Raw genomic sequence first — 24,323 nt, 5'->3', positions numbered from 1 at the left:
CCTCAAATTCACAAAGATTGCCTAAACATCTTTTTAAAATTACATTGTCAAAAAATAAAAAATAAAAGAGGTACATATACTATGAAGTTCTAATAGCCTGTTTCCAAATTTTCTAATTGCCAGACTGAACAAGTTCATCAGAGTTTGGTGTTCTTGCATTAGAGTGCCCGGGCATCTGCAGAGAGTAGTTATAGTGATGTGTTTATAAAAAGATAAAGAGATAAAGAGTATGTCCTGTGGGTGTGTGGAGAGGTATGGGGGAAGGGGATGTCTCAGCGGGCCCATGCTGAGGCATCTCTTCCCCCTGAGGGACCAGACACACAACATCGGTATAGCATAGAATAGAGTTTTTTCAGGGCATGGGGAGGGGAGCCAGGAGGGTAGTAGAGGCAGAAAGAAAGAGAGAGAGAGAGAGAGAGAGAGAGAGAGAGAGAGAGAGAGATCAGAGAAGTAGAGGAGTAGAGGCTGGCCATGACCATGTGGAGAGAGGGGGAAGGGGGGAAGGGCGAGGGGACAGAGGGAAGCTAGAGACAAGAAAGCAAGAGATTAAGAGAGCAAGAAAGAGAGGAGGGGGCAAGCAGCTCCTTTTATAGTGGGCAGGCCTACCTGGCTGTTGCCAGGTAACTGTGGAGGTGGAGTTTAGACAGAGTACTAACATATAGCTCATTGCAGAGTTGGCTACAAATAAGCTGCTGAACTGCTTGCCACCCAATGCTACTTCTCATCACTGGCAATTTCCTTGTGTGGTTATCCTTGCGTGTGTTAGCTTATGGTGTGTGTAGGAGTTAACTTATGGTGTGTGTGGTTGTGCGTGTATGTTAGTGTGGTGGTTTGTATATGCTTGGCCCAGGGAGTGGCACTGTTTTGGAGGTGTGGCCTTGTGGGAGGAAGTCTGTTACTATGTGTATGGGCTTTACGAACCTCCTTCTAGCACCCTGGAAGCCAGTCTTCTCCTGTTTGCCTTCAAAACAAGAGGTTGAATTCTCAGCTCCCCCTGTGCCATGCCTGCCTGGGCACTGCCATGCTCTCACCTTAATGATAGTGGACTGAACCTCTGAACCTGTAAGCCAGCCCCAATTAAATGCTCTTATGAGTTGCCTTGGTCATGGTGTCTGTTCTCAGCAGTAAAACCCTAACTGAGACAGTTAGCTTATAGTGTGTGTCTCTACTGCTGTGATAAAACACTGAACAACAGCAGCTCCTGATCACAGTCTACACTGAGGGAAGCCAGGCAGGCACTCAGGCAAGAACAGATAGGAAACATGGAGGAAAGCTCTGTGAGTGACGGAAGAGACAAGGTCAGCCAGGCAGCCTTTGTCACGATCGCAGAGTGGCTCCTGTGGCTCTTTCAACAAAATCCCCAAGCCCGAAATTATGATGGGAATTGTCTACGTAGATAATTGTTAGGCTTTAAAAAAAATCTATTTATTGCTTGTGTGTGTGTGTGTGTGTCTGTCTGTCTGTCTGTCTGTGTGTGTGTGTTGGGCATGAGGCACGTGTCACTAAGCACATGTGGAGGTCTAAGAACAATTTTGTGGTGACAGTTTTTTCTTTGCACCTTTGAGTGGGTTCTGGGGATCAAACTTCAATTTCCAGGCTTGTGAGGCAAGTTAGTGCCTTCATCCTTTTAGCCATCTTATCGGCTTAAATTCTTTTTTATTTCCCTAAAGAAATAATGTCTTCTTTCCCCAAACCACAGTTAGGGATAATATGAAGCCAAAATGTCAAACATTTGCTATAGTAAAGACTTTTGTTATTGCCAAGAGAGAACTTAAAAATACCAAAGAATCTAAGAAGGAGATCTCAGAGACACCTTGTAGTGTTCTATGGCAGCTTCTCCTCTTCTGGCTTTTGCAGAAACTCTGGGCTAGATGATGCCAGGTAGCTTCTGATTTAGCTTCCATGCTGCAGACTGTAGAGGGAGCAGGTGCTTCGTACAGTAATAACAGATTGACACACAGTGAAGTGAGTATCCCTGCAGAGTTCTCAGTCACCTAGAGGACTTCAGCAGTGGCAGGGCCACACACAGTGCAGAGTGCCTGCCAGCAGAACCCGAGCCCTGGACCCTGGGTCCACCCACATAAGTGATGAGCTGAGGATGGACTTCCACACCACCCGGCTTAGGAGAGGAGGTGGAAGGCAGATTGTGACTCAGTGATCCAGTAATGTTCCTGGGTCATCCGACAATGGCAGTTACTTAGGGAACCTTATGAGTCAGCAGGTCAACCTGGCTGTCTGAGCTTCAGAGGCTGCTGGCTCTAAAGAGGAAATAGTAAGCTCTTCTTTCTAGTAGCAATGAGATACCAATCGCTTTTTTTTTTTTTTTTGGAGACTATTTGTGGTTCAGTCAGCAAAATAAATGTATTCAGTTATTTAAAAGTACTGTGCATTAGGGTCTTGTAGAGGAAGAGACCAAATAATATATACACACGCACACACACATACACACACACAATATAGATACATGGATTTATTGAATTGGCTTACATGATTAGAGGCTGGATATTTCAACAATGGCTATCTGCAGAGAACCCAGTAGTTTCTCAGTCCAAGAAACCAGAAGGATGTGGGACAGTGATGTAGCACTGGTCTGAAGGGGAAGGCCCCTGCAACCCTGGGGAGTTGTTGGTGTGACTCTGTATGGAAAGGCTGAAGGAGCTGGTGTCTGTACATGTGATGACAGCAGCGATAGACACGCTTGCTTAGGAAGAACGGAGCTTGAGTGTTCTCGTGCCTGGGGAATGCAGGTTCCCGACCTGATGCATGCTGCTGCTCACACTCAGGGAGAGATTTGCTCTTTCCCTGCATCATCCCCTTATTCTCTCACATACAGGTCCTTTCTGGAAATGCCAAACAATGCCTAGAAGTGACCTGATCTTCTTAACTTCTCTCAATTCAGTCATATCGACTATAGAGGTTAACCGTCACAGTGTTAAGTTATTTAGTGTGAAGAGTTAGAATGTGCATAAAATTCCACGCAACTAAAGATCACTTAATCCTCAAGCATGTTTGGACTATTTGTTGGCACAGAACCATTGCAGGGTACATCAGGTATGGCTGATGTCCATGTTTTCAGGGAGCTTCCAGATGGGGAGATCTGTTGGTACATCAGATAGGATGCCATGAACACACAGTGAGAGGTGACGGGATGTACCAGTGTGCTTCTCACACTGCTGAGTGTCAGACCCTCTCGCTTTCTCTGTGTCTTCTAACTTGTCTTCAGTGAACGTGAAGGACTTGAGCAATTCTTTTCAGCTGACAGAGAGGGAGATGATGCCATGTTTTTCTGTATTAGTCAGTCTTCACTCTAACCCAAACTTAATGCTTCAGAAAACCAGGGGTTGTTTCGAAGGATAAGTGTCTCCACACTGGCAGAATAGAATACTGAGCCTTCACACACCAGCTGTTGTCTGGTGGAGAGGTTACAGTTAGGCTTCCTCTCATCTCCTCTCTGAGTGGTACCCACATTTGATTACAGCACATTAATTCAAACCCAGATATTTCCCCATCTCTTTGTATTGATACAGGCTGATCAATATAGTACAGTATAGTATAGTATAGTATAGTATAGTATAGTATAGTATAGTATATTCAAAGGGAAATGAGAACTTCCAAAGCCCTAATCTAATGCTATAATCTCCTATAAGATTCAGTTGAAAGTTTGAAGTGGGAAGCATCCATGTAAAAACTAGACAGTTTACCCATTTTCTGCCTTCTGGTACTTACCATCGACCCTCTGAGATAAGAGGAGTTTACTTTTCCAGGCTGACCTACTTTCCCTCCAACAACTTGATGTTGGTACAGACACTGGGGTGCTATTTGTTTTTGAGAAGCTCCCAGTTGCAGGTGCCCTAGGGATGAGGGAGGCAGTGTAAATCTTTCTTTGGCCTTTACCAACAATAATGTACACACATGTATGCACAGAGAGAAACCTTTGTTTAATTTTTATCACAATTCTAATAGATAGCTTTATTTGCATAGATGAGGAAACTGAGCCACAGGGTCAGGACCCCACTCACACACCCATCTGTGGTATCCCAGGTGCCACTAGTAGAAGGTACTGGAGGTTGTTTGTCACCTGGGCCATCTTTTTCCTTCCCCGCTGATGGTTCTGTCGCCAGACTCCTAATGTGGCTTGGCTTTGACACAGTTACTTCACCAGGGCTGCCACTGACTTCCTTATATGATGGCTTCCATTCATGAGTCCACATCATCTCCAATGCCCCAGCCCTCAGGGATTCAAGGAGACCCTAGGGAAGGGGGCAAAAGAATGAAGGGACAAGAGGCACAAAGAATGAGAGCAAGTCTGGGGTTCTGATTAAGCTCTGAAACTTTAATTTCGGGTGCAGGTTATAAAGACACAGCAAAACGGGAAGTTTGGGCGAGGGTCATTGCTTAGGGCTATCCTACTATTGAGTCCTCATTGTCTAAGACCAGTCCTGTGTCATATCTTTATTGCCCTAGACCATCCCATTGTTGTAACCGGCTCCCAGGAAATGCCATACATTTTTTAAGTTCCTGGGACCTGAGACCTTTCTTACCCTTTCTTAACCTTGTACTGACTAGTCTTTCCAGAGCAGCAGGTAATTTCCTGAGGTTCTCTTAGGACAGCAGGTAGTTTCCTGGGTTTGGCTCCCAGCACTCCAAGAGAGCTGGGCTGGGTACAGGATGGTAGGCATGGGCACTCCATCCTTCTCACTCTTGCTTTTACCATGTATTCAAGAAATCCCAAGACAGCCATCTCCATTTCCCAAGCCTCCCCTGCTTCACCCAGTGTGCATTGTTTAGGGGGCTGGTTCTATACAAAGTGGACTGGGTTGGAAGTTATGTGTAAGTGTCCTTGATTCTTGGGGTCACAAGAGCAAGGGACACAGGATGAAGCAGAGGGGAAACTAAGCAGTGCTGCAACCCTGAAGAGCCATAGCCAAACTCAGGGGTAGCTCCTGTACCCAACTTTTCCTTAACAACCTCAGGGCCAGCTTTCTGCCTCTGCCATGACCTGTCACTAAAGGTAGGCCACCTGGGAGAGCACAGCCTGAAGGAGACAGCTTTATGCTCTTCTAGAAAGGACAACCATTGGAGGCGTTCTATAGCTGAGGTAGCATATCCATCGCTACTTGAAGGTAGATCTGAATAATGTATTTCCTCCTTAGGGTAACATAGCAAAGATAAGCAGCAGCCTGCTTTGCCAATTTTAGGCAATTCTATTGCTACCCTAAATTCACCATCAGCACAGGAAAAACTCAAGGGAAAAAAAACAAACAAACTCTGAAAGGTTGAGTCAGCTAATCCTCTCAGGAGAGAACAGCTTTAATGGGGCCCCTGCTGATACACGGGCCTTCTTGAAATAAGCTCTTGGCTTGTGACCAGGGAGGGCAGAGGTGAGGTGGCAAATAAAATGTCTCACCCACATTTCAGCCTTCGGCGGCGGAGGGTCCTTGTCTGATTTTGTTTAAATCACATATGCGGTGTATGAAAAGGAGTTCTCTTTTGAGACATTCTACAGTCCTGGCTCAAGCTCAGAGTCTTCTCCTTCTGACTCTGCAACTTCAGGCAAGTCTCACAGTTTCCCCTTACCTCAGTCTCTCCATTGGGAAAATGAAGCGTTTGTCTTGAGATGTTCTATAGCCACCTCCAGTGCACACCCATAATGATTCTTCCATCACTGGGGTCAGGGGTCAGCAAACTGTGGCCAGCAGGCCAAACTGAGCTCACTGCCTGTTCTTGTAAATAACATTTCCCTAGAACAGAGCCAAGTCCATTCTTATTCTTGTACCCAGGGTCGTGTTCATGCGAGGACAGGAGAGTTGGATGGATATGATGGAGATTGTATGGCCTGCAAATACTGAAATGGTGACTCCCTGTCTCTCTAAAGAAAAAAAAAGTCCATTAACATCCCATCATTTCCCATTTCAAAGAGAAAAAGAGATAAGAGCCATGAGGAGGACACGGTTTTACAGTCATCTGGACAAAGCTGATACCTGTCAAACAGCTGCTAAGTTCTGGATATGCCTTGGGAACTTCAGAGAAAGCAGAGAGGGTTAAGAAGTGTTCAAAGAGAGCAGAACACCAAAGGCAATGTATTCTCTCTGCAAAGATTCCTGAGTAAGCACTGTCCCTGAGGTCTCCACCAAAATACCCATGCCTGCAGTGCCTGCATCAGCTCTTTGCTGCCCACATGGCTGGAAGTTTAGTGGAGGAGGAGACCTCCAAGCATAGGCTCCTGGTTGGCACCTACATCCCAAATGAGTAAAGGGAAATCTCAGAAGGAAGAAGGGAGATCTCTCTTCTGGTAAACTGTCAGCACCATCAAGATGCCATCTCTACAGGGAAGATAGCCCGATGGCCCTGTAGGGAGAGCCCCTCCAGGGTGGGAGGGATCCTGATAATCTTGTCAGGAGCCGAGCTTTGCGAGCACAGCTTCTGCAGGCTCATGCGTCGTCCTGTCCTATCTTTGTGTTTGCAGCTCGTTGTCAAAACATCTCCATGGGGTGTGTCGAGCATCATAAGCCTCAATATTTTGTATTTCACAGGAAAGCAAGGAGACTGACTGCAGTGCTTTTGCCTGCAATTAGGTAATGCTCAGGACACTTGTTAGCTCCGGCCATTTGTCCCTATGCACCTGGTTCCAGCTCCAGCTCATTATCTGCCTTAGCATTGGATAGTCTCTTCCGTAATACACTCTGTATGTCCAGTACTTAAGTCTTACACCTGTTCACAGACTTGAGTGAAGGTGCTCAGCTGGCGAAGTCACTTAAGTATAAAATTAGGGCGCTGAGGATCGGGGAGGTAGCCTGGGGCTAAGTAGCCAGTGAGTGGATCTAGAACAGCAACTGCAGGCCCTGTGTGTGGATGGTTTGGCCATGACCGTCACTATGCTGCTCCGAATCCCCCATGCCTTACAGCATCATGTGCATTATACACAGACCTTGTAGTTTAGGAAAATGAAGGAAGGCAAAACCAAACCAGTCAGTCTGAAGGAAGGGCGAGGTGTGATTCCTGCACAATGCTGAGAGACCCTTGGGAGGAGACACAGGTTCGAGCTATCCTAAGGGGTTCTTAATGTTGCAACTGCATCTAACACTCGGATATTTTCTATATGCATGATACTGCTCTTGAATACTTTCTCTGTTAGGAGAAAATTAATTTAACAGCATAGAAATAAAATTTCTTCCATTAAAAAAAACTTTAAGAAAGAAATTCAGGATTAGGGGTCGTGTGTGTGTGTGTGTGTGTGTGTGTGCGCGCGCGCGTGTGCTCAAGTGTGTCATGCAGCTACATGGAATCCAAGGTTTAGGTGTGAGCCATACATTCAGGTTTAATGACATTTTTTTTCTTTGGATGCCAGAGTCTTAAAAAAAAAGTCTTGCTTAAGTGCTATCTCCCCTCTGTTCACTTTTCTAGGACAATAGATCTGCCGCCACCCATGCCCTGAACCCAGCCCTGTGGTCACTGTCACCATCTTCAGAGGGCTTGGGTGTGGGAAGGGCAGAGTCAGGAACTAGAGGGACTCTCAGACCTCTCTGAATGTCACTAATTCCAGGGAAAGGGGACACTGACAATTTAGTTAAAAAGAGTAAAATTTAACAAGAAAAATAAGTCAGGTGCCACGATCAGCCCAAAGAGTACTGGAGAAGGAAGAACTCTGGTCCAGCTTGCCTTCTGAGTGAGTCTTGCATTGTCAGTCACCCTGGTCCTATGCCATGTAGTTTGGTCTGAAAATCTTACCATTCACTGCACTCTCATGACCAATAGACACTTAATGGAAATATGAAACCCCAACTCCTTCCAGACCTATTTCATATAAACTTGTATTCTAAACAGGAACACTGGGCAAGTCACACCCAATTAGCATTTGGGATTCAGTGACTACTTAGAAGATAGCTAGATTATTTCCACCATTATTGTTAAATGTGTCATCTTTCTATTTGACATAAAGCCAGCACTGTTCCCGTCAGAGAGAGGGATGGAGAGGGTGAAAAGGCTTCCCAGTGAGAAGCATGGAGAGGGATTTACTTACTGAGCACCAAGCTTTGCCAGCCCTGTAGCCTGAAGTCATTTTGCCCCCTTTTCTACCTCTGGACTTGAGGGCTAACATCTTTTCCAGCAATGCTGAGAGTGATCAGCTTAAAATAACCCATGGCACTCCTGGAAATTGCTTTGACCTTTAGCTACATAAGCCTCCAGGACTTGCCAGCCCTCCCCAGAGAGGGGAAGCAGCTTACCTCTCAGTCTTGGCAGAACTGAGTTTTTAATCTCACCTGAAACATACTGGTGATACGTTTGGTGACTTTTCAGATTCAGGCAAGACATACACTTTTGTGAAGTGAACTCCACCCGCAAGTCTTCATCTTTCTTATTCCAAGCTTTGCCTAGGGACAAATGTCTGTCCTGTCCAGGGCTAATGGGAAGATGAGGGCTGACAGGAAGCTGCTGGGGCATAGGAAGAAGAGATGGGCAACAATCAGTTGGCATCACTTGTGTCTATAACATGAAGCCACACGGTCAGGTACCAAGAGGACAGATAGGCTAGTTCACTAATTCGGATGTGCCCCCTTCAAAAGTTCATGCCTGGAGATCCAATAATCCCATATCCAGGGATCTACCCTGGGGAAAAAGCGGGGCCTCAAAAAGTTATGCAAGATAAATGTCATCTCAACAAAAATCTATAAAATCAAGAAGTTCAGAGCAGAATCCATGCCCTTGGGGTCTACCCAAAAGAAAGATATATATGGAAAGAAGCTAGAATCTGCATTTAATTTCTTTTTTACATTTTAAAATATGAAGGAAAATAGTCTTGCTACTATTTAAAGCAGCAATTGGTTCTTGCTTCCTTAAGTGGCCCCTGAATCAGTCATATTTACCTGATTCTCTGAGGAAAGAACAGAAATTTCACAGCTTAGGTCTTTACATGGATGTAACTGGTAACTGAGTATGTGCACACAGAGCTTTCCCAATGGACGAGCAGCATCATGGAGATCTTCCTGGGGAAACAGAATTTCCCCCCAGCTCCATGAAGAGAAGGCAGTGGGACTGACTGTGGAGCCCCACTCTGTGGAAGCACAGAACTCTCACCAGTGACCCTGGTTCAGCTTCTAAACTTTTCTGCCTGCCTTCCTTCTTCCTTCCTTCCTTCTTCCTTCCTTCCTTCCTTCCTTCCTTCCTTCCTTCCTTCCTTCCTTCCTTTCTCTCTCTCTCTCTCTCTCTCTCTCTCTCTCTCTTTCTTTCTTTCTTTCTTTCTTTCTTTCTTTCTTTCTTTCTTTCTTTCTTTCTTTCTATGTGTCTGGGCATTTTGCCTACATGGATGTGTGTATACTACTTTTATGCCTGCGTGCCCACAGATGCCAAAAGAGGGTGTTTGATTCCCTGGAACTGGAGTTACACGCAGTTATGAGTTCCCATGTGGATTCTGGGAATTGGGCATAATCTAAGAGTAGTTAGTGGTCTGCATCACTAAGCCATCTATCCAGTTCCTGAGTTCAGTTTCTTAATGAGAAGTCATACTGTCCCAGGCTCTCCCAATTCTAAAGTGTTCTGTAAGGGCCTCTGGGGTCTCTGAGGAAGAAGTGTCCCAGCACAATCCATACTGTCTTGCCTTTCCTAAGAGCTCGTCACCTTTTTGCCAGCTCTGACCTTCTCCTCCATACTGCTGGATGCACGCATCAGCACTCAGCTTTTCTTTACAAAGAGCTAACGGCCAAGTGTGGGGCTGAGATGCTGGGAGAGGCGCTGTTCTCAGTAGACATCCCTGTTAGTTAAACGAATATCATACCTGTTAAGAGAAACTGGCCCAAAGCGCCCCAGAATTTTGGCTGTACAGATCAATACAGTTGTCTAATGTAAAAACTCATTTTAAAATACCAAGACTGGCTTTAAACAGTCTTTTCTGAGAGAGGTTTCATTGTTGAAATCATTGTGCATCTCAAAACCATAAAAACTCATACCATTTGGAATAAATCTTATTAATGGGCATGTGATAATTGAATTCATCTCTAATTAATATAGCATTACCTGTGGTAAGGGTGGATTAGCTTTTCTTCTCTGATTGCCCTTGAGTGTCACCTTGGGTATATAGGAACGCTGATGAAGTCGATAAAGGATATGCATTGATTTTTTTTTTCAGACACAAAGACCATTACCAATGCAGTGGCAGATGTGTCTCCTGGACCAACGGTTTTCAACAGTGCAGTGGCTCGGACCAAGATGAAGCGCATGAAGGAGTAAGTAGCATGCCGCCTGCCTCCAAAACGGTGCTAGAGCACCGGCCAACCATTTGATCCGATCATGTGATCTTACCTTAGTTCCCTTAGGTGTTATAACTAATTGCCTGATAATTGGGTAATTTATAAACAGTAAAAAGCCATTTCTCATAACTGTGGGGATTGGGAAGACAAAGGTCACAGTGGCACAAGTTCCTTGTCTGGTGATAACTGGATATCTCTACTTCCAAGATGGTACCTTGTCACTTCATTCTCTCATGGTGATTGGCAGAAAGGCGGAGGCACTATGCAGAACACCCTTTATAAAGACCTTAGTCTCATTTACCAGGAGGAACCTCTAAGGCACTATCCTCTCCAGCTGTGGCACTGTGAAAGTAGAGGTGTTAAGTGTCTGCGAACCAGTGGGCATCAGGCCTATGTTAGACTTTCCCAAAAGAAGGAATGCCAAAGAAGACAGGTAACTTGCCCCAAGTAAATCTCAAACCCACCAAACCCAAAAAGTATGTGTGTGTGTGTGTGTGTGTGTGTGTGTGTGTTCCTCAAGCCCCATCAACTATATTTTTTGAGGTAGGGATCTCACTGGCCTGCAGCTCACTAGCTGGGTGAAGCTGCTTAGACAATGAGTCTCAGAATCTCCCTGTCTCCACCTCCCCAGTGCTGGGTTTTAAGGCCCTCATGCTCAAAAAGTCATCTATGCTCCCTAGCTGAACTGTTTTCCCGGTCCCATAAAAGTAAATCTCGAGGTTTAAGAATAATCTATAGCTCCATATCCCATCTTTAAGACACAGCAGGTTGGCAAGCCCCATGCTACTCTCAGAAGCTGGGGTCTCATCTCCATCTTTCCCAGACTGGAAACTCTACAGGAGTGCCCTTAGTCCCACAGTTCTACTCGATGCTGCTTTCTCAGAAGCCATCTGTAGTAGCCCTGCACCTGAGACAATTCTCTGCCTGCACTTCTAGCCTCTCCTGTATGTACTGAATCTAGGTAGCTATGTCTCCTTTTCATAGATCTTATACTTTATGTACCTGAAGAGTTAGCATTGCACAGACCCTGCCAGAGGTTACAGCATGTCCCTACCAGAGCAGTCGTCTAAGCTACAACTAAATCCACTTGAGCCAAGAAACATTCTGCCCAAACACATGAATCAGAAACTTGACTTAGTACTAGGCAGTAAGCCAGAAGTTGCATGAGATCCGAGGCTTCTCCTATGAAACTGTTATCCCCTCAAGGCCCTGTACTCTGTGGTGGGGACATACCTTGGAGGAGCTCTCCGGTGACCCGGGGATCATTCTTCCATTGTTGTGGTGAGTAATATTCAGCTTTGTCACATTCAAACAAACCTTACCAAACACTTGTTTGAATATACAATTGGTATTCACTCCCAAACATGCTTTTGTGTTGTTTATACAATCACAGTGAGAAAGATCATTTTAAACTCACTTCCTCTTCTTACATGTTCCTATAAGCAGTCACGAGGAAGCATGCCTCAGTCTGTGCACTTTGTCTAGAGTTTTCTTCTTCCAAATATGCTTGTTTATCATCAGCAAAATGTCTTCTAATGAACTTCAATGTGGACAGGATTCAGCTGAGTGTTTCACCACTTTATGGTGAGGATAGCTTTTCCTCCAGTTTCTAGGAAAGCTTCCTTCTGGCTTGGCATCAGAGCAGCTCTCTTTATCCATCTCTCACTCAGTATTTTTCTTGTTCATGACCACTTAGACACTTAGACAAGCTCTGAGAGGAGAGCCCGAGGCTCTCCGGTCCTCCTCCTCCTCCTCCTCTTTCTCCTCTTCTTCCTCTTCCTCCTCTTCCTTCTTCTTCTTCTTCTTCTTCTTCTTCTTCTTCTTCTTCTTCTTCTTCTTCTTCTTCTTCTTCTTCTTCTTCTTCAGAATAGCACTTTACAGTCTAGCCTCTCTCTACCTGTTGTCCCGTCCCAAAGCCACATCCACATGTTTAGGTATTTGCTACATGATACTTGCAGGAAACAAATTCTATCTTAGACATTTTGTGTTTCTATAGAAGAGTACCTGAAACTGGGTAATTTGTAAACACATCAGTTTATTATGAGGGGTGGAAATCTGAGACACTAGCATGTTTAGTGTCTGGTGAGGGGTCAGCTTCTGCTTCCCAGAGGGCACCTCAAGTGCAGTGTACTCATGTGGCAGAAGGGACAGACGGGGAAAGGGGGAACAGGTCCTAGCCAGTTCCCTCCAACCATTTTATCAACTTGATAAACTTCATCATGACAGTTGAATTTCTATAACCTGATAGGATCCCAAACGGCTCCAGTTCTTCCAATGGTGGCATTGGAGTTAATTTCATTGTGTATTTTGGGGGAACACAACACTCAAACAGATGGTATTTCGGTGGCCTCCACAGCAATACTATTTGCAGTACTAGATGGGGCCACGGATGCTGACCAGGAAAGGCTTGGATCTCTATCCTCAGTGCCTGAGACAGATTCTGTGGCAAGGAAGAAATGCTTCACCCCCTGGTCTAGCTTGCTTCCATACATCCATGTCTGTGGGTAATGGAATATGTAGGAAATGTTTTTAGGCTTTGTAAGCCTACAGTTTCTGTTACAATCACTCAACTCTGGTGTTATAACACAAAAGGAACCATGGGTAGTGTGTTAATAATCATACATGGCCATAACTCCAAATGACATCATTTTGAGGATGATAATGTTAATTTTGTATAATTTTCAGGCCTCTCAGAGATTGTTCTTTCTTTGTTTTATTTTTTTTTCTTTTTATGGTGCTGATGATTGAATGCAGGGCCTGAGAATATTAAGACAAGAGCTCTGCCCATGAGTTTATTTTTTGCAACCACTAAATTATAAAGACAAGTCCTAACTCACAGGGTGCACAAACGAGAGAGTGTAGATTTGTCTTGTGGACTGTATTTTGCTGGCCCATACTATGGATACTCCAATTCAAATGTTTCCCTATCACCTGAATGAGTAGTTAGAGAAGGTGAGGGAGCCGGGCGGTGGTGGCGCACGCCTTTAATCCCAGCACTTGAGAGGCAGAGGCAGCCTGGTCTACAGAGTGAGTTCCAGGACTCGAAAAACAAAACAGAGAGAGAGAGAGAGAGAGAGAGAGAGAGAGAGAGAGAGAGAGAGAGAGAGAGAGAGAGAGAGAGAGAAAGAAGGTGAGGGAGAATCGTGTCCCAATTAGATTGCTTATGAATTACCCTCCCAATATATGTATCATCCAGGCCACTGTTTGAAAGAAAGACATCACTGAAAATTATTACCAAGAAGAATGCTGTGAGCATGCCTAGATGCTCATTGTGAGTTCTGCCTATGCCGGATGCTCACAGGGTAACACAGTTACCATGACAACAAGTGAGTCCCAGGAGCTGGAAGTGGGGGACTTGGGGCTCATTTTCACATCTCTTCCAATTTCCGTCTCTCCTGATGAAGATGTAACAGAAAGATTAATAATCTCTCAGTTGATGATTTTTAAAGAAAGAACAGTACCTGACTTATTTTGCTCCTGAACATTAGTGTGGCTGTGAGGTTTTTTGGTTTCTATTTAAGACTTCATTACTTTTGCAATGTGCACAGCACCCCATTACCCAGAACAAGATAAAATGCTTTAAATAATTGATATCAAAGAGGCTTTGCCAAACTGAACTGACCAAAGTACATGCTAGTGATTTTATTACTGGTAGATTGTTTTCTTCTTTCTTTTTGTTTGTTCGTTTTTTGTTTATAGTATATTTTGCTTATATTCTTTTCTCTCCCCTATTTCTTTCCAGGTCCTCCCCACCTACTTACCCGCTCCCCCACCAACTTCAAGTGTTCTCTCTCTCTGTCTCTCTGTCTCTGTCTCTCTCTCAGGAAGCATAAAAATAAGTCAAAATGAACAAAAATAACAAAATGAAACCAAAAATAAACTCCCCCCACACCAAAACAGTCTGTTTCGTGGTGGTCAGCTAGTCCTGGGCATGGGGCCTGCCCTGGAATGTAGTTCATAGACCCATGATCCTCCACTGGGGAAAACAGATTTTCCCTTTCCCAGCATGCACCAATTGCAAACAGCTTCTTGGTTAAAGGTGGGACTTTGTACACACTTTTCCTTCTCTGTGCTGGGACCTTGTCTTCTTTATTTCTTGACTAAATATGACCAGCAGATTGCAGCTTTTTAATGTGAACCAGTGCAGTTCAGTTTTCTCACACTTGGATGGGGCTGATCTTTTGGGGCATTAAAAAAAAAAAAAGCAAAACAAAAAACCTATGGTCTTCCTATAATCCATATCAAAAGGCCCTATGCCATTCTAGAAAAAAGAAAGAGAAAGAAAGAAGGAAAGAAAGGAAGGGAGAGAGAGAAAGAGAGAGAGAGGACAAACAGAGACAGAGTTGAGGCTGCAGAGCTGTGCATCTTCTGCGAGTGCTGTTTATCCAGATTCTCAGACTCAGAACCCAATGAGGGAAGGGGAGCCCTGCTGCCCCTCACTGCACAGTGATGTGCATGCTGGTTGTGCAGGTGTCAGCCATGAGAACCCAGAAAGGAACAAGGACTGTCACCTGTCCCCAGAGAGAAGATAGTGTTTATAAAGTGCCTGACTGCAAGTAGAAGGCTGGATGGCAACATGGTGGCGGGGAGGGGGGGAGTTTGGGGGGCGAGGTTCATGTGACACAAGGCGATGCATAAGAGCTATCCCTCAGTGGCCAAGATCAGGAACTAAACATGATCAGCATGGAAGGTGAGGAGGCTGCTGAGGGATTTGGAGAGGTGAAGCGAGCTGAGGAGAGGCTGCCCATCAGCCAATTTGCAATCAAGTTCTTGGCTTTACTAAAATAGGTACTTTCTGAGAACTTTGCTGAGTGGGTTTCTTTGCTTTTGTTGTTGTTGTTGTGGTGGTGGTGGGGTCTCATTTCATATCCCAGGTTGGTCAGAATCTCACTGTCCCCCTGCTTCCATCTTCTTATTAATGAGATTATAGACATGGACCACCATACTGGCTCTAGGAAGTTATTTTTTAAGAGTCAACTTCCTGGTGTGCACAATGGTAGCATTATTTCTGCAGCTGAACCCTTGGCTGACTCAAGATGGAGGTTAATGTGCAGAAGGGTTTGGAGGGCATACTTTTGAGATTGACACATGTTCTTAAAAAAAAAAAGAAGGAAGCGGGCTGTCTGTGGAGAAATATATACATATACATACATACATACACACACACATATGTAGTATGTATGTGTTTGTATGTCTGTGTACACATGTGCATACAAGTGGAGAAATATATGCATATGCATACATACATATATAGTGTGCATATGTTTATATGTCTGTGTGTGTGCATATGTGAGCATGGGTCTACAGGTGCCACATTTTTCTGTGGAGGTCAGAGGACAACTTTCAGAATTCAATCCCTTTCTTTCATGTTGTTGAGGTAGGGGCTTCTTGTTTCTGTCAAGCTTTGTATTCAAGGCAAGCTGGTCTACTAGCTTCCAGATGATTCTCCCATCTCTGTTTCCTATCTTTCTGTAGGAGTGCTGGGGTTACAGATGTGCCACCACATCCAGCTTTATTCCTGGTTCTGGGGGGTGTCAAACTCAGGGCACCGGGCTGCACAGTGAGTACTTTTATCCACTGTGCCATTGTCTTCCCAGATCCTGGTTTCTGTTGATCTGGACCCAGGCCAGGACTGCACATGTCATTCAGCTGTCATGACTGACATTTATAACGGAGCTGTCCTTCAGTTATTCTTTGTCCTCATGACCCTGCTATTTTGAAAATATATAAGACAGTTTTGTAAGATGTCCCTCATTTGTCTTGTGTTTCCTTATTATTTGACCCAGGCTAGACATTTTGGTGGCATCCTATGTACTCAATTCTATGTGCCCATGTGAAATGTAAGCTTTTTAATTCTGGAAAATTGAAGACTATATTTTTAAAAATCCAGTATAAATAATCCCTTCACCAAGACTCATCAACTTCAGTGATCGATTCATGGCCAATTTTGGGTGATTTTTCTACATTTCATCAATTCTTCCATGTTGCATTAAAGACTTATTGTAACTTCTATTTATTTATTATGATTTTTATTCATTAACATTTTCAGTACATTTATACACACTAACATGGTCCTCAACATTTTCTCTTTCATGCTCATTAAACACCTCTAATTCTAGATGTTCAAAACTCAGCTGACTTCCTCTGCCACTGTCCTAGGCAAGGTCTAGGCTCACACTTAGACAGCATGCTTCCTGCTTGGTCATCGGTCCCTCTAAAGGCCTGTGGTAATGTCATCATCTCCTATTGTGAGAGTGCCAAGTTCTCTGAGGAAGCTGAGGAGCAGAACACACAGGGCAACACTGTCAACCTTCAAATTCTCTCAGCAGTGAGATCCTGGGGCTGAGTGAGTCAGCTTCCTCAGTGTTCAGCACAGAGTCATTGCTAGCACAGTAGTCCAGGGAAGGTGAGGGGACTTGTGGATTGGATTTCTAATGCTGCTTATCTCGTATCCTAGTTAGGTTTGTGTCTATTTGAGTCCCAGTTGAGGATGGCTGGACCAGATTAGCCTGCAGGGCATTGCCGTGATTGTTGTTTGATGTAGAGGTGCCCATCCCACTATGGGTGGCACCATTCCCGGAGCAGGTGGTCCTGGAGTGTCTAAAAAAGTCAGCTAAACATGAGCGGAGTGTGGGAGCAAAGCAGCAAGCAGCATTGTCCATGGTTTCTATTTCAAGTTCATACTTGAGTTCCTGTCCTGACTTTCTCCATGATGGACTATGACCTAGTTGTTTAAGCCAAATAAGCTATTTATCTTAGGTCACGGTGTTGAATCACAACAGCAGAAATCAAACTATAACACCAGCCTATGTCCTTGGAAAAGTTCTACAACATTTTTGTGTCTTTGATTTCTCCCCTACAAAGGACCATTTATTTCTCCATAGGCTTGTTTTTAAGGTGCATTGAAATAAGATAAAAATACGTTAAATTTATTGCCATGTTCAGCTCAGCTCCAGGGATGGACCTGACTAGAACACCAAGGGAATGAATAAAAGACAGACACAGAGACACACATACAGATATACAGATACAGACACACAGACACACAGAAATGATGGGATCTGGTTGTCCGTGCTTTCTGATGGAGAGACCACAGCACCTTAGCGGCCCAGCCTGTTTATTGTATAAATTTGAACAGAGAGGCAGATCATTGCATACAGCTGAATAAGAAGGCATGGGTATTAAAAACAGGGGGCAGTGTTTAAGGTATACAGCTGGATCAAGAAGATGGGTTTAGCTAGTGTAGGTAGAAACAGTTGCAGTAGGAGCAGTCTTCAGGCCACAGATATCCTGGGGTTGAAAGCTGTAATGGATATTTTTTTAGACACACTATAAACACCCATCCTGGATCTCCAGGGAAGGCTTTGCTACTTCATGATCCTCATCCTGAGAATAAAGCTTTGCCATTTATCCACCGATCTGAGGATAGGATCCTTGGCATGGCCGAGCCCTATCAACAGCACGCATTCTCAGGACGTTATTCACCCTGCCTTCCTCCACTCCCATGGTTCATGGGATTTCACAAACACTTAATAACTGTTGACAACTTATAATGAACTCCTGATACATGTGCATTTGCTTCCTATTGGAAAGCCTCAAGCTAAGTATATGAAGTGTTGTCAGGGTTTAGTCTGCTGAGAGATGTTTTTAACCTGAGGGTAGTTCTTGGTAAATAAGCCATTTGTAAAGGCACATATAGCTTTGTTACTTTGGCTTTAAAAAGCATCAATGCTAGTTTTTTTTATATGTATTACATATTTGATATACATATATATGTATATATACATGCATATATATAAAATCAGGAAGTCATTGACTATATAACCCAAGCATTTTTCATCCTTCAACACCTCACTTTCTGCCACGACCACTTTTTACTCCTGTAGGAAAGGCCACTCCAAAAAAGAGCGTTCTGTGTTGGGGATAGGCAGTACTTAGATTTCCACATTTGTTAACTGATACCCACGAAGACACTGGAATGTTGGAAGAATGACAAGAAATCAGTATGGATGCCATTCTGCTGAACAAGTACATCCAAAGATATTGCTACTTATGGATGGATGCATGCATCCGTAGATGGTTAGATGGATGGGTGGGTGGGATCCTCTGTGGTTTCAGGAGCCTCCTAAAACCTCTGTACTAGGCCAGTTTCTGAAAGTTTGTTGAGAAGACCCTTTTTATCACCATAAGTTAGTTTCAGTCTATGCCTGGGTCTAGGCTATTTTTGGATGTGGGAAAGTGTCTGGATTGACAGCTGGTCAGTGGTCATCTCTAAGTAGAGTAGTACACTGTCACCAACACATGGCTCCTTTGACTCACACAGGCTAAGGCAAGAAGACAGGCCCATTCCACCAGAACAGACACTTCTCACAGACTCAGCTTTCCTCATCTAGTGTCTCAGACCTTATAACAGCATCAGCATCAACTGGAAGCTTGTGACAAATTCAGGCCATCTGGTATTGCCACTCCTGAATCAGAACTTGCCTTGTATCAAACTGGAGAATCATGCCACGTCAAAGCTGGAGAAGCATTGCTATCAATGACAAGTCATAATAAAAAGTCAAATGAAACATAAAATACATTCATATTGATATATTTGTTATGATGCTCAAAATTTAGGACTTAAAGTATACTTGTTTTACATTTATTCTAATAAGGAAAATGTATAATTGATATGCAGTGAAACCTACTGCTCCTTTAACATATGGCAACAGCACCATTTTTATTTATGTGAAGTATGGAATCTCATTGCCATTCACACTTCTAAGTACATAGTTCCATCAGTTTTGACAGCATAATCAAGATTACAGGACAGTTCAGTCTTCTCCTAAACCCTCTAACGGTGCCTCCATGCAGGTTACTTCCTTCCGTTACACCTTGTCTCTGGCAGCCCCCATCTGTCTTCTTTCTGTGTCTGGATTTCCTTTTCTAAAATGTCACATAGCTAGAGTTACCATTACACCAAAGACCATGAGTGTGACTAGGATGTGGATGTGGACCTAGTTGAAGAATTTGGCTGTGTTAGATCCTGTGTTTCTGAATTCCTTTATCTCTGCCCTTTGAATAATCATAAGGAGAGGCAGGTTTTGAGTTAGTCCCTGGCATCTTGATTTGTAACTAAAGTGTCTAGTCCTGAGAGTGTTCTGTTGAAGGGACTTGCCACCTAGAGAATTCGGAGGCTAAACTTCTGATTTTACTGGTAGATATTTGTTAGGTTCTTATGATTGTTGAGAGAAATATGTTAATTACAGCTTCATTGCTGTGAAGAGGCACCATGACCACAGCAACTCTTACAAGAGAAAACATCTCATTGGGACTGGCTTATAGTTTCAGAGGGTTAGTCCATTATTGTTATGGCAAGAAGCATGGTGCCATGCAGGCAGACATAATCTGGAAAAGGAGCTAAGAGTTCTACATCTTGATTCACAGGCAGCAAGAAACTTGTGTGCCACACTGGGCATAGCTTGAGCACATAAGAACACCTCAAATCCCATTCCCACATTGACACACTTCCTCCAACAAGGCCACAAACCTCCTAATAGTGCCACTTCCTGTGGGCTAAGCATTCAAACACGTGAGTCTATGGTGGCTATTCCTACTCAAACCACCACAAGAGGTCCTAGTGCTTAGCACAATAGAAATAGCTTCCACTGTCATAATCAAGTGAGATTTCTAGGGATTAGATCTGTCCTACCAAGACTCAACCTGATAATGGGAAGCCATGGAGAAGACCTGAGGATCTGAGCTGGGCAGAGACAGACTACCTTTTTTTCTGAGACAAGGTCTCTCACTGAACCTGGAGCTCACCAGTATGGCTAGACTGGGTGGCCAGCAAGCTCTGGGGATCATCTTGTCTCTGACCCCCAACACTGGGTTTACAAGTGGCTGGGGATTGGAATCCAGTTCTTCATGCTTGCAGAGCAAATGCTTTCCTGATTGAGCCATCTCCCCACCCCCTCATAGTCTCTGTTGAAGATGAGAGACTGCCTAGTGCGCTGGTGTGTTGAATGGATGCAAGCACAGCTGGTACAGTGTGTGCACTTTCCAGTGCTCCATGCTGGTTCCTCTTCCTCTTGTGTGTCATTGCCAGATGGCAGTAGAGCTTATGTCTGCTGAGTGCTGTGTGGGGGCACCTAGGAGAGAAGCAGGGAGAGACTATGAATAAATTTCTGGCAGTGTCATTGTTGAACTTGCCTGTCAACCATTTGAGATATCTTACCAAGGTCAGAAAGCAGCTTTGGCAGAGAGGGCTAAAGTCAACTCGTTAGAGGCTGCAGAAGGCACGAGAAGGTTCCAGAAGCAATACTGAGGTCAAAGGCAGTAAATGGCTCAGTCTTCAGTAGCTGACTTGCATGTTGTTAAAATTGTTCCTTCACTTTCAATCACAAGAAGGCCTTCACAGAAGAAGGTTACTTATGCTGTAGGTGAGAAGCCCATGGCCTTTGCTGGCCTTCTCAGTAGCTTGATACATAGCTCGTGGCACAGTGGCAATGGCTTATAAGAACCATAGCTGAGCAGTACACTTGTTAAGAAGATGTTTTTCCCAAGAAGGACATGAGGTTTGTACTAGTGTCAGTCCAGGTTCTGAGCCAAACCAAAGTTGCTGCGGCAGTGGGATGTGAAGGAGGGCTTGCTCTGGGCACTTCCCTCTGTACGGGGAATGCACTAAACCAGACGCCTGCTATTGCATGTCACTCTTGCCTCATACATATGGAGTGGGCAAGCCACTTTGTTTTAACAGTGATGAGGTGTTATAGTCAAAGGTTCTAAAACTTTCTCACTGTCTGACATCTCAGGATTGGCCAGGCTACATATCAAGATGTCTGAGAGCCTGAGAAGCTGGGTTTAAATCTGGTTAAAAGCCAGTGCTGGTAAGCATGCCCAAGAAGAGATGGGAGCAGGGCTGGATGGCATGAAGTGCAAGTCCTTCAGGAATTCTAGGGAGCCTTGTTATTGCCACAGGAATTTTGTGTACCCAGAAGCACCTGCTTGAGCCTCTTCACGATAACCTGGTAGTCATTAACACATGGCAGCCCCAGTTAGCCGGTGGTAAGGAAAGGGCAAGTGGAACATCAGTCTGAAGCAGGCAGGCAGGACTGGTCTTTCTGCTCTCAAATCCCATCCCCATCTACATGCTTCTCTGTGTCAGTACAGATTTTGATAACATCTCATTTGTTCAAGCAAACTCTCTGTCTGTCTCTGTCTGTCTCTGTCTCTCTCTGTGTCTCTCTGTGTGTCTCTCTCTGTGTCTCTGTGTCTCTGTCTCTGTCTCTCTCTCTCTCTCTCTCTCTCTCTCTCTCTGTGTGTGTGTGTGTGTATGTGTGTGTGTGTGTGTGTGTAAAGAACTTAAATGTTTCAGCTTTTCCAGTGCTCTATGAGTAAAGCCAATTCTGTCTTACTGGTTAAAATCGCCCTTCAGTATACTGTGGGTCGTTTCATTGGATTTTCAAATCTGAGTTGAAAGATGGTAGATACACCTCAGCATTCCTGTTCTTTAATAAAAGCAGGTGTCATGGAGCAAGTCTGAAGGGAGACAACTGATTGAAACTAGCACCTCAATAATGAAACACAAAGCTTATATAGAAGGCTTGGGAGCCAACAAACCAGGACTCCTTGTTCAAAGAGAGGCAGTGTTGAAGTCTGTATGTGTAGCTTAAGAGACTCTTCCAAGAGCCTCTCAGACCTCCTTGTCCACTATATTAAAGGCTGGGATGGATTAATTAATGTTTTCTTGAGTTTGTTGAGTGTGAGGCAGCATATTATAGGCATACCACAGACAACTTAAACAATTGAAAGGGTGGTTCAGAAGGCTGGAAGAAAATGGGGACTGGAGAGGTAGCCAACTTGGTAAAGAATCCATGGTTTTTGTTTGGTTGTTTGTTTTATTTTGTTTTAAAAGGTGAGCATGGTGGCATATTGTTGTAATCCCAGTGCTGGAGAAGTAGACATGGGAACATCCCCAGAGCTTATCGGCCAACAAGCCTAACCTATTTGATGAGTTACCAGACGCTGAGAGAGGCAGTCTTTGACAAAAAGGTGAATGGCACCTGAGAGATGGCAGCCAAGGACCACACAAGTGTGAACACACACACACATATACACACATACACAGATCGGAAATGGGTGACATATGCCTGTGAGTGGTACCGGTCCTCCTGAAATTCAGAGCAGAGGCCCATATCTTCCAATGGCATGGGACATCCATGCCCTGCTACCTGATAATACCTGCTGTGTCTGTTTCCCCTGATCAGAAATGGCAACCATTCCTACAAAGGCAAGGTTTTGCACATACAGCTGGTTCCTACCACTCCATGTGTAAGCAACTTCAGTTCGACCCTCAGCCCATGTCTGTGGTCATTCAAAGCTTAGATTCCTGGGTGTTGTGTTAAGCTCATCGTCTGGCTTCTATCTGTTTTGCTCCCATTCTATAATGTGTTGATTTAGTGTGAAAATCTAACCTCTATATTGATTTTCCCCACTACAGTTCAACCAAATCTCTGTAAGGCCAAATATCTCTTCAAAAGACTGGAAGCTGCTGACAATAGCCTTGTGTCCCAAGGATGTAAGCAAGTTCAGACTGATCCCTATTGTCTATAGTGGATAGGTTTCTAGTTCTGCAATAGGCAGGAGTAGGAAATACAAGGGCTGAGATAGCTCACACAAAGAGCTGTTCCTGGGAGGGCTGTCTCTCTGGATCTACTCATAGGTGGAAGGGAGGAAGAAGGAAGGGCCAGAGGCATAGTGATACAATCTCAAGAAGGCCTGGTCTCCAGCATAAAAGCCACTGAATCTAGCTAGGATGCCCCAAAAAGCAAGGTGGTTTGTCTCTGCCCAGCTCAGATCCTCAGGCCTTCTCTGTGGCTTCCCATTTTCAGGCTGAATCTGGGATGGGCTTACATTTGCCCCACGTTGACACTTTCGGCTGAGTTTAGAACACAGTAAACACCAGTCACTGAGTGAAGCATACAGGTTAGGAGTGAGTCCTAACTGAGGCCTTGGACTGAGCTGAGGACAATTTCCCAAGAGGTCTGAAGACTCAGGCTGCCAGCCAGTTGTCGCTTTGAGCAGCTTGAAACAAGACTCCTTCATTCTGGAGAATGCTCTTCACCTGGGTTCCTGGACCATTTCTTCTGTAGACACGCCCCCTGCATTCTTCATACCTCCTCTTCAGGCTCTCACTTTCTTCTTACAGACTTCTCTAGGTACTTTTTGTTCTAGATGAAGGTACACGGGCATATTCCCCAACTGAAGCCTAACGACTTGACAGCAGAATTCTGTTTCTTGTGTCTGAATGCTAAGAAGCCTCTTAGGAACTGCTGGAGAAGGATGTGGGTGTCAGGGTCTTAACAGCCTTGCAGCCTGGTTCTTCCCTCTGTGGGTGTAGACAGATTCCTGTGCCTCAAGGTGCCTTGGGTTCTTCCTCTTTGAGAAGGAGGAACACTTAGCATCTAAGTGTTAAATTGTACCCTGTGTAATACAAAGAGAATACCTAGTCAATACTGGAGGCCCTCTTCTCTCACCTGTTGCTTGACTATTCAACCCTTCTGAGTTTATAATTTGATCCCTAACTGATTATAAAAATACTTCTTTCATTGATTTTTTAAAAAATAACTATTCAAATTTGAAATCAAACAGAAAGTCCCCAAGAAGGCCGTCTACTTGTAGTCAACTTCAAGACAGAGGTACAGAGATGGGGCATGTGTGGCTAATAGACAGAGGCTGTCCACCATCCAAGTGTTCCCTGGCTTGTTCTTGTTTAAACCCATGTTTTTTTTATTATTTTCATGTCTGGGAGCAATAGGCACCATTCTGAGATGGCTAATCTTAATTATGATAAAGTTGCAATAAACTGGTGCAGCTGTTCCAATATTATTTGAAATGATTATATCTGTTTGGCGGTGACCCCTGAACCAGTCCCCACATAAGGTGATGGAAGCCTCATGTTTATGGATATATTCAGTGAGTTCTGACTAACAATTTCTAATTTGCCATACTGAGCTCCTAGTTCATGGGACCTAGGAGAAGAGACTGACAGCTTCTCCCAGGCAGTAATGTATGTAGATATTGGCAAAAGTAATC

The 24,323-nt window shown here is 44.3% G+C and overlaps 1 protein-coding gene across 1 annotated transcript in view; it reads left to right on the top strand.

Annotated features, from left to right (window-relative positions):
• Nek11 (NIMA related kinase 11) overlaps positions 1-24,323 on the top strand; it is a 202,127-nt gene that overhangs the window by 150,394 nt on the left and 27,410 nt on the right. The window contains exon 12 of the mRNA XM_028756839.1: positions 10,124-10,220. Within this exon, the coding sequence (XP_028612672.1) occupies positions 10,124-10,220 (97 nt within the window). The remainder of the gene's footprint in view (positions 1-10,123; positions 10,221-24,323) is intronic.

This window comes from Grammomys surdaster, unplaced genomic scaffold (genome assembly GCF_004785775.1).
Source record: "Grammomys surdaster isolate TR1022 unplaced genomic scaffold, NIH_TR_1.0 126131, whole genome shotgun sequence".
In the NCBI taxonomy this organism is placed as follows: domain Eukaryota; kingdom Metazoa; phylum Chordata; class Mammalia; order Rodentia; family Muridae; genus Grammomys; species Grammomys surdaster.
Note: the sequence above shows the minus strand (reverse complement) of the source record. Positions and strands in the feature narration are given on the sequence as shown.